General features: G+C 46.4%; 1 protein-coding gene across 1 annotated transcript in view; it reads left to right on the top strand.

Annotated features, from left to right (window-relative positions):
• Nucleotides 1-11,099, top strand: part of LOC147749091 (17-beta-hydroxysteroid dehydrogenase type 6-like) — a 106,470-nt gene that overhangs the window by 55,877 nt on the left and 39,494 nt on the right. Inside the window, exon 2 of the mRNA XM_086966060.1 lies at nucleotides 836-1,168. Coding sequence (XP_086822186.1) covers nucleotides 856-1,168 — 313 coding nt within the window. The 5' untranslated portion in view covers nucleotides 836-855. The remainder of the gene's footprint in view (nucleotides 1-835; nucleotides 1,169-11,099) is intronic.

The following is an 11,099-nucleotide window of genomic DNA, read 5'->3' as shown; positions in this document are numbered from 1 at the left end:
TTTATTAAAAGTAGGAGTTTTTTTAAATGAACTGAAACATTCCTGCCCGCACCCCGACAATGCTATTAGTGAACTAAGAGGCAAGTCAGGAATCATGTGGACCCTATATGTAGGCTTGCTTTTCTATTATACATGGGAAACACGTTTAATTTATGAAACCAACCAACATAGATTTGTTTTGTACAGCAGACATGTTCAACTGACATATTTGAAGGTGCTCATGTATGTGATAATAAAAGAAAGGCAACTCTGTGGAATAAAATACTTGCTTAAGATTACACAATTTGAGACGTTGATGAGTCCAGTGCATTACAGTTAGGCTGAGAAGAATATTCAAGTCAATTGACCTGCATCTATGGTAACATTTGCTGATTCTTCGAGACCTGCACTTTCACATATTTGAGTTCAGAATACCATATGTACAAACACCCACTGTGTTTGATTTAATGGAGTATAATATTGCCCTATAATAATCTGGGCCACTGCAGGGTTTACATGACAACTGTCTTGTCTCTTAGTACACTAATGGTTCCTATTAAAAAAACTATCACTTTTAATTAACACTTCTCAGTGCAATGCTATATTATGACCTTAATGTAAAAGCGCTTACATGTTAAAGAACTGCACTTTAGATAGACTTTATAATATTTTATGTGATGTCTGTTGTGTAGTTTTCATAGCAAACTTTTTCAGGGCTCGCCATATTGCAGGCCTTTTGAGAGCTGAGCCAGTCCCTTGATTCAGCTCTGTCGCCACTCTGGCTGTTAGTTTGTTGGCTCACCCGCCTCTATAGGACGAGAATTATTTGTTTTGGTATTTCTTGTTTCCAATGCAGTCAGAAGCTGAGGGTGCACGATGTGGCTGTACCTGGTGACTCTATTTGGCCTGTACTTTCTCCTCCGCTGGTACTGGGAGAGGCCGACAGTACCAAACCTCCAGGATAAGTATGTTCTAATCACCGGCTGCGACTCTGGCTTTGGGAACCTGCTGGCGCGATGTTTGGACCAGCGTGGACTACGCGTGCTCGCCGCGTGCCTGACACCGAAGGGGGCGGAGCAGCTGCAGGAGGCGACCTCCCAAAGGCTGCAGACGGTCATCCTGGATGTTACCAAAACTGAGAGTGTGACAGCCATGGCGAAGTGGGTAGAAGGACAAGTAGGAGACAGAGGTGAGTGTTTATTTTATTGTTGTTTTTATAGTTTTTTTTTTAAACACAATTTTATTACGTTTTTAAAATCATCGTAACATATGAGACATAATCGCTTAATTCGACAAAGAATTATTGCAAGGTAATAGTCATAACTACAAATATTCACTCCATAGTGTAAAGAATAGCATCCTTATAGTTATACAAGAGATCAGGTCAATACAGTGACATTTGGTCTAAGGAGCAACAGCACAGGAATAATTGGATCTCTGATATAAAGAAATATTCGAGAAGTGACAAACTCATGTTTATCTATTGGACTATACTTTACTATACTAACACAGAACGTATAACTGCCCCCTCTCCCCTGTTCACTGGTCCACTAATTTATTCCTGAACATGGCAAAAGATTGTATACATTCAGCAAAAGACAAACAGATATAGAGCATATGTGGTTATAGATCCCTAGGCAATTAAGGATGTGAAGTAAAGTAATACAGCATTATTGTGTAGCAGTCAACACAATTAGTGGGGGTACAGAAGATTGGGTTGAGGTGGGCCCGACCTGTGATGTTGGAGGCATGAGTATGTCTATGGCTTTAAATGTTTTGAGCATTTGATCCAATTCCATAGAAATAGGAATCTTACGCAGCCCTCAAAACTCTTCTTGCCTAATAATATCGCTTTCTGCAGTGCACCAGTCTGTCATGAAAGTGGTGTGGGGGAAGAAGCAGATTTCCAGTCCATTGTGATGGCTCGTTTTGCTAGAAGTATGGCCAGATCGGGAAATCTGTACTGGACTTTGTCTCTTGGGGCATGAATGCAGGCCCATTAGACAACTCTGTGCTGTTGACCAAACAGCCGTGCCAGTGTCTTCCTGCACTCTGTAAATGATTGTTTGCCAGTATACGCGCAAACGAGGGCACTCCCATAACATGTGAAGTAGGTCTGTGTCCGCCTCTTGACACCTAGGACAAGCAAGCTGTGCGTTGGGAAATATACGATTAATACGATTTGGTGTGAGGTATGCCCTATGTATTATCATGTACTGTATGTATTTGAATTTAGCGTTTCGGGACACTTTCTTAGAACATTCTGAAACGGAGGCCCATTCTTTGTCTGTCATTTCCCATCCCAGTTCAAGAGACCACTTAATACGGAGTGGACTCAATAGTATTCCTGAATGTGACCGAATACCTTTGTATAGCCAGCGAGTGAGATGGCGTCCCTTTCCCATTAGATATATTGCATTCACTAGTTCATGTTTAGAGGGTTCAATCCCATCAGGGGACTAACGGAGTTTGATGTAATGAGAAATTGTTGCATGTAGGAGAAAAAGGGTTGGGGGACCCCTTGGATATGAATACAATTTTCGCTATCTGACAGTGTTACCTCAATGAACATTGCTCCATTTGCTGACACCCCTTCCTGCGTCCATGGGGATAAAGCTCTTTTCGAGATTAGTTCAATAGTAGTTGGTATCCCAAGCAAGGGGATGTTAGGAGAGTATGGGGGGCCCTTTTGGTGTATCAAAGTGTCTTCCTCCAGTACAATAATGCGGTCTTGAGCAAAGGGGGGGTTGTGGGTGGGATCTTGATGTGGGGCAAGAGTAAAGTGTGGTGAGCACCCTGGTCGAAAAGTTGAGGTGTGTAACCAATTTCTTACATATCTCGTCCCACTAGCCAGTAAGATAGCCACTGTGGCTGACTGGCCATGCAATAAGCTCGAAATTCTGGGGCTCCAAGTCCCCGCTCTGCAGGTCGCAGCTGTAACTTGGCAAGACTGACTCTCCTACGTCCCTTACCCCAAATAAGTTCTGATAGAAGTGTATCAAGTGTACGGAAAATATGGGCAGGGATGATAATTGGCAGATTGGTAAAAAAATATAGGAGATAGGGGAGCATCACCATTTTGGAAATGGCTACTCTGCCCATCACTGATAGAGGCAGTGAGGTCCAAAAAGAAACCTGCATCTGGAGTGATCCAATGGACTTCAGCAGATTACCATCTATAAGGTCTGGGAAGTACTATAAATTTGTATCCTTAGATACTTAAAGGTGTCTGAAGCGGTTGCGAATACTAAGGTATCGAAAGGCACTGGGTCTAGGGCGTCTTTATGCCGCATATAAAAAGCATATGATTTATTTACATTAATGGCCAAGCCTGATATCCGCTCAAAGTGTTTAAATATAGATGGAAGAAGAGGTTCCAGGCTTGTAGTGAGGTCATTAAAGTATAGTATTCTGTCATCTGTATACGCGGACACTAAAAGTGTGGTGTTATTAACCCCTCCCATGCTCATGACGAGCTGAGCTCGTCATGAACCACGGCGCTCCGGTGCTCATGACATGGCCCGTGGAACCCTCCGGTGCGGGGAGAATTCCCCTGCTGTGCTGAACGTTCCACGGGAGCCAATGCACCTGTGACGAGCTCAGCTCGTCATGAGCACAGGAGCGCCGTGCCTCATGACGAGCTGAGCTCTTCATGAGCATGTGGGTGCTGTGCGCGCCCCCTCCCCCCCAGCACAGCGGGGGAGTAACCCCCGCAGCGAAGGGGTTAATTAAAATCCCCAGATCTATAGCCTCTTTGCGGAGTTTAATGAGTAAAGGCTCTAACGCTAACACAAACCGCAACGGTGACAAGGGGGATCCTTGTCGCGTACCCCTGGCTATAGAGTAAGCAGAAGAGATGTGAGAGCCAGTACTGGATCGAGCTGTGGGGACAGAGTATAATAGCTCAACCCACTTCAAGTAACCTCTGGGAATGCCAAACCTCTCCATAGAAGTTAGCATGTATGTCCAATTGAGTGTATCAAACGCCTGTCTCATATCCAGAGAAATGCATCCAGTTGTGTGAGAAAGGCCCGCTGCAGTTTCCATTATATAATGGAGATGTCTGATATTTAGGGAGGTATTGCGGCCTGGTATAAAACCACATTGGTCGATGTGGATAAGTTTGGGGAGGTAGGGAAGGAGGCGCTTGGCCAAAATCTTACTGAGTATTTTATACTCTGTGGATAATAACGAAAGGGGGCGGTAACCTGACATGTCACGTCGATCTCGGTTTGGTTTGGGGAGAGAAGTAACTAGCTCTTGCATGTTTTTCAAGGGCAGAGCGTGCTTCCCAAGTGCTGCCTTGTAGGGAGTTTATAAGCATGGGGTGAGTTGCACAGCATATGCTGAATAAAATTCTGCAGGTAAACCATTCAAACCAGGAGTTTTATTTCTGGGAAGGTCCTTGATGGCTTTCTTAGTGTCAGTTTGAGTAATAGGGGCTTCCAATTCTGATTGGACAACTGTTGTTAATTTAGTGTATGTAAGGTCATCTAGAAAGGCGGCTATGTATTCAGGGGATACCGCGACTAGAGCACTATATAGGTTACTGTAATATGTGCAGAACAAGAGGGTTGATATCTGCTTAGTGGAGATGACAGAGCTATCCGGCAGGGACATTTCTGTTATCAGGACAAGGGAGGGGACATCACGTATAAGGCGAGCTAAGAGTCCCTGCTTTATCCGCTTCTTTGTGGCTATATTGCGTGTATGCGTTATAGTCGATTAGGCAGAGTTGGTCAAGGACTTCCGCATGTTTAATACTGGCTTCTTGTAGCTGCGCCAGTTAAGATAGATGAGTAATAGCTGCAGTCTCTAGGTGATTGAGAGAGTCTTCCACCAAAGCTAGGTTCTTGTGTATTGGCCCCTATAGCTGTACCTCTAATTACTGTTTTAAATGCATCCCTCTCAATTAATCGAGAGGATGTGGATTTGTCATTTTCTGCGAAGTAATTAATAATGGCTATACTTAATGTGTTTTGAAAAACCTGGTTCTCAAGGGTTTGGGACCATAGCCACCAGGTTGGGAAAGGGGTAGGAACCCTTCCCCATTCAAGGAGTATTCCAAGTGGGTTGTGGTCAGACAATATTTTCCCAAGGTATGTAGAGTCAACAATTTGAGGTCGCAAGGAGATGGAACTAAAAATCCTGTCAATCCTGGTGTGCAACTCGTGCGAAGGGGAGTAAAATGGGTATTCCTGGCATTTGGGATGTAGTATACGCCATACAACTGGTAGTATCCAATCCGTGGCCCAAGCATGAAGGAATTCCTCATTTTTAGTGGGTACAGCACCTCTAACCAATCTGTCATTGTTATGTTTAGGTTAGTGGGAAAAGTATTTTACTCATAATTGGGAGCATACACACCGCAAAGGACTATTGGGATATAGTCTAGTTTACCTGATAAGAGTACATAACGCCCAGCTGTATCTAACCGTTGTTCCGTTAGCACAAAGGGTACCAGTTTCGAAATCAATTAAGTGACCCTCTTGCGAAGGCAGAGTAAGAGTTGTTAAAAATTTGTCCTCTCCATTTTTTACGCATTTTATGAACTTCCAAACTAGTTGAATGTGTTTCCTGAATAAGAGCTTTTTGGGCTTTTCGCCTATTTAACTGGGCATATATTCTGTGACGTTTGTGAACAGACCCCATGCCCCGCACATTCCATGTTCGTATTTACAGAACTGTCATGTCGCATCAATTCAAAACAAAGGATTACCCTCTGGATATAAGCAGAGTACCATACACTGCAAGACATCAAGTGAACCAGGAACCAACAATCCCTCCATAAACCAGAACACCCAATACTAGGGCCAACTGTCAACCTATGTTGGTCCAAATATATGCTAACAAGTGCTAAATCCAAATGGTTCTACATTGCAGTAGCTGCAAGGGAGGGCGACACCCACGCAGAGCCTGAGCATGCCTGATCCTAGACGTCCCACGCCGAGACCACATCACCCCGCACCTGAGAGACCTGCACTGGCTCCCCGTCGACAAAAGAATCACATTCAAACTCATGATCCACGCACGCAAAGCACTCCACATGAGCGGCCCAGCCTACCTCAACAACAGACTCTCCTTCTACGTGCCCAATAGGAAACTCCGCTCCGCCGACCTGTCCCTGGCCTCCGTCCCACGCATCCACAGAACCACCGCTGGGGGCCGATCATTCTCCTATCGTGCCGCCAAGACCTGGAACGCCCTCCCCTTCCACCTACGACAGACCGCAGCCCTTCCGGCCTTCAGAAGACTGCTCAAGACCTGGCTCTTCGACCACTAGCAGCAGCTCCCCCCCACCCCCCAGCGTCTTGAGACCCTAACAGGTAAGTAGTGCGCTTTATAAATTCCCTGATTGATTGCGCAAGCAATTGCAAACAGAGCTACACATGGCAGGACCCGTTAGTAAATTAAACTGAGTGGAAACCTGGGGAGAAAAAACATAGAGTATAGACACAGTAATAATGTCTGTCTTCCCTTCGTCATGACAGAATACGGCCTTAATTGTTGGAGATTCGTAGGGCTGAGCTGCAACGTCAGCCGTAAAGGTCTTTTACAATCTGCGGGGTAATCGTGGGGAACAGGATATCATTGCTCTCAGAGTCCGGCAACGTGATGGCAACAGAGTGGTTCGCAGACGTGACTTGCGCTGGGTCACGAATGGAGGCAGCCACCACCAGCGACAAATCTCATTCCAGCAGGACTTGCCCCGGTGTTTTTTTTTTGTGGACAAAGTTGATGGCAGCCTACCGCGACGAGGCCCAGTTTTGTTTGTTTGTGTCAACCCATGTCGTAAGTGTTGGTCAATATTGTCCAGAGCCTGGGAAGGTAGAGTGGCCTCAAGCTAAGCATTTGCTGTTTCATGGTCATCAAAGAAATGAGATTACTGATTGTAAGTAATTTTCAGACATGCCTGCAATAGCAGGGCATACTCTAGGCTGAGGGCCTGAAGTTTCCGTTTGAGTGGTTGGTATGAGGTTTTCTGTCGATCAACCTGCACTGTATAGTCTGGATATAGAGCAATCTGGGCATTTTCATATTGTATGGGAGCGTTTTCATGGGCTTTTGTAATAGATGATCACGATCCCTATAGTTAAGGATTCAAGCTATAAGTAGTCTGGGCGGTTTACCAGCAGTGGGCCTAACCGTTGGGATCTGTTGTGCACGCTCCACACAGAAGTAGGAAGAGAGGCCAACCAGGGCAATATGTTCCCTCCGCCAATGTTCAACAAACTAAGTTACGTTGGGGCCCTCTCAGCATTCCGGCAACCCAATAATGCGGATATTATTGTGCTTGGCTCGGCTCTCTGCATCTTCAACTCTATCTTGCAGTGTAGTCAATTGCTGTTGAATATGTGACATCTGGTCGGCATGGTCCTTATGCTGTGGTACAAGGTCTAGCAAGGTCTGTCCATGATCTTTGACCGCGTCGGAGAGTTTAGGATGGTCAGCACGCAGGAGGGTAAGGCCAGTAGTGAATGTGCTAAGTTGTTGCTCAAGAGATTGACGTGATTCCCTGATTTCAAGAAGGATTTGATCCAATTTATCAGGGGGAGGAGATAAGGCAGTTGGCGGGACACAACTTATCAAGGATGTTTGAGAGGCTTACTCCGCAGCTTCCTGGGATGGTGTCTCCATTGTGTGCATGTTGGGTTGCTTTCCCTTTGCATGCCCCATCGCAATGAGTGTGGCGCAGTATTGCAGTAGGAAGGGCCACCCTGGGGCAGACTGCAGGAGATGTGCCCAGTGTAATAATTGAGTCAAGTGGCAATGGGACCGTGTTCAATTAAAGGGGAACAAAAGGTGAACTTGCTGCTCCAACTCGTGATGTCCCAGGTTACAGAGACCACTCTCGTGTTGTGTAGTGGAAGGAAGATCCAGCTCCGGCTGGAGAACAGGACCGGCACTAATCAGCCAGTCAGTGGTCCATGTCTCAGCCTACAACACACAAAGATTCATAAGCATCCACTTAATACCACCAATTTGCACATCCCGTGAAATCGGCGCATCCAATCGCCAAAGGGGTGGGCCACAGTAGATAATCCAGGTACCCACCGGTGATATGTAATGGAGGTAGGACTGCGCAGCAGCAATGGACCTGGCACTCAGTAGGTAGAGTGGATATGTGCACAGCGGACCAGTGCCCACCAGCAGCCGAGCAGCGCTCGAAGGGTTCAGGCAGATGAGGCACCCCAACTCCAATTCTCAGGACGTAGCACTGCCGCCACAGCCCAGAGGCCATTAATTGCCTCGTCAATAGGGGTGTTAACAATAGTCTGTGCACTCCGCCAATCTGTTAGGCTAGTCCGATCTCTTCCAGTACATGAATGGGGCACTGCAGCAGGTAGGTTACAGAGGCTCCTAGACCCCTCAAGCTTCCGGCAGTCTCTCTGGCTCACCCTAGTGCTGGTAAATAGTTATAGTCAGTGTGTATGCTGATTCGGCACGGGGCAGGGGCCAAGAGGGAGTAGGCCCGCTCTGCAAGGAGAACTCACCGGCTGTGCCAAGGTGGATCTCTGGACATCCACAGGGACGTAGAGGACACGCCGCCGAGGTCCAGCTGCGTCCATGAGTTATGCCCCCTACAGGCCACAGCCGCTTGCGGAGGTAGTGCCTGAAAGGAGAAGCAGGCAGCGGGAGCAATGGGGGTCTCTGCTGGGAGCAGTCCACCCCCGGCTCCTCACCTTGGGGCAAAAAGGCTGCTGTGGATGTATTTATGGACTGCCCAACACCGGCCAGCCCCGCGAAGGTCAAATTGTGGCTGCAGGCTCTGAGAGCCAAGTATGGCCAGCAGAGTATCAGCAGTGTAGGCCCAGTAATACTGTTGCCCGCCGCAGGGCTGGAAGCACGCCTCCGTCAGAGGGTTCAATGACACCTGCAGGCCGGACCAAATCAGTACTGCGCTGTATGTTCACTGGATAGCTTGGGAGGGTCGCCAGCTGCAGGGAGGATGGGGCAAACCGTGTGCGATGCTTCTGGCGATATCAGCACGGGGATACAGTCTCAAGAAGGGCCACGCACACAGGCTCCGGGAAGGTGCGTCACAGGGCATTCCACTATGTGCTTCTGCGCTCGGAGCCTCCGCTCCCACAGGATTTTGCTTCTGGTGGCAGTCCCTATGCCCGTTTGGTCTAGTCGCGAGTCGTGATAGGCCTCCTATCACCGCCCAACAGTAGACCTTCCCAGGGCAGCCGCAGCAGACTGCAGAGTCTGGAGTCCGATCCCCTTATCGATTCTCAGTGACAGCAGGGTCTAGAAAAGTTGCTGTTGCGGCAGTTGGTTCTTATCAGCTCTACTACACTCGGGGGAGGATTGAGGAGGAGGTTCCCCCAGATTTCGTTGTGGAAAAAGCAGGATTTAATGGGTCCCGGCCAAGAGCTCCACTAAAGGGCAGCCGCTATGCTCAGTGGTTAGCCATGCCCCCTATTGTTTTTATTAGGTTTCTCCTGAAATAATCTTAAGGGCTTTCTAAAATGTAATTACACAGAGCAAAAGAACACCTAGTAAGATACAGAAGTGCATGGATTAATGCATAATTTTGATTTTATCTGTCAATAGGATTCATGGCGTGGATGGGCATATGGATGGATTGATTGATGAATATATGGTTCAATGGAAGATGATGGTTCAATGGAAGATGAAACATGATTTCACACTTTTTTGATTTGCTGCTTTCGATTACATTAATAAGGTTTGTATTGACAATTTGCTTGAGGCAGCAAAAACTTGCTTCAAGTAATTTCTTTGTGGCGGCAGAGGGTGATAGCCTCTAAGGAATAAATAATGACTTCCTTGGGTGACCAAACAGGCCACCTACCTTTGGAAAGAATATGCTGCTCTTGTTCTCTCTTCTTAAAAACCTGGTAATAGTGGCATTTATCCAATTGGCATATTCAGTTTATTTGGAAGTCCCTGGTAAATTGGCACTACCTGTGCCCAGGGCATATCAATTAAATGTTACTAGTAGGTCTGCAGCACTTCTTGGGACACCTACTTAAGTAGCTCTGTAAAACCGGTCCCAGGCCTGTGTTTACAGCCTGAATGGAGTGTTAAACTACCATGTTTACTTGGCATTTAAACCCCCCCTTGCCAAGCCTTAAACTCCCCTTTCATTATATATGTTACTCCTAAAGTAGACCCTATGTAAGCCATAGGGCAGGGTGCTGTGTAATTAAAATGTCGGACATGTACTTTTAAGTTTCACACGTCCTGGGAGTGAAACTCTGCCAAACCAGTTTTTCACTACTGTGAGGCCTACCCCTCCCATTGGATAACATTGGTGGTTCCTTATTATATTTAATGCACTGTAATTTCCAATTGGGAGCAGGTAACTAGCTCATGTTTGGTGTCTATGAAATTGTAATGATAAACCTCTTTAATGGGAAAGTTTTTTTGCTTTTTTTCATTACAGTTTGAAAATGGCAATTTGTGAAAGTTGGTATTTCTCTGCTTTTAGCCTTTTTGTGCCTGTAACCTGTCTTGGATCACATACATGTGTGTAACTGACAGTTAGACTTTGTGAATTCCACAAAGACAGTCCCACAATATTGGGATTAGGTGTGTCTGGATATGCTACCTGCTGACAGGATGGGGGTGGTGTAACTGAGCACACCCCCACTTGCAACTGAATACCCTATGCTCTGCATTCACACAAAGGACTCTTGGCGTGAACTTTTGAGACGGTAAACTTCAGCAGGCCTACCCTGGTGACAGTATCTAAGCTGTGCCCCTTCAGTCAGCCTGAAAATGTGACTTTGACCCAGTCCTATATGACCAGATATCCCCATGTAAGCGCTTTATGCTTCTTGGTGCTTTTTTAACCTAACATTTTTAAAAATTAATAACTCCGATTCCACTGATTGGATTTTTGTCATTTTGGTCTTGTTATATTTCTGAAATTATACTCTAATTGTCTAACTTGGTGTAGGATTCCTTTTGTGTGGTGTTTTCACTGTGAAATCGGCGCATCCAATCGCCAAAGGGGTGGGCCACAGTAGATAATCCAGGTACCCACCGGTGATATGTAATGGAGGTAGGACTGCGCAGCAGCAATGGACCTGGCACTCAGTAGGTAGAGTGGATAGGTGCACAGCGGACCAGTGCCCACCAGCAGCAGAGCA

This window comes from Lissotriton vulgaris, chromosome 1_1 (genome assembly GCF_964263255.1).
Source record: "Lissotriton vulgaris chromosome 1_1, aLisVul1.2, whole genome shotgun sequence".
NCBI classification, from domain to species: domain Eukaryota; kingdom Metazoa; phylum Chordata; class Amphibia; order Caudata; family Salamandridae; genus Lissotriton; species Lissotriton vulgaris.
The sequence above is the reverse complement of the archived record's forward strand: the minus strand, read 5'-3'. Positions and strand labels throughout refer to the sequence as shown.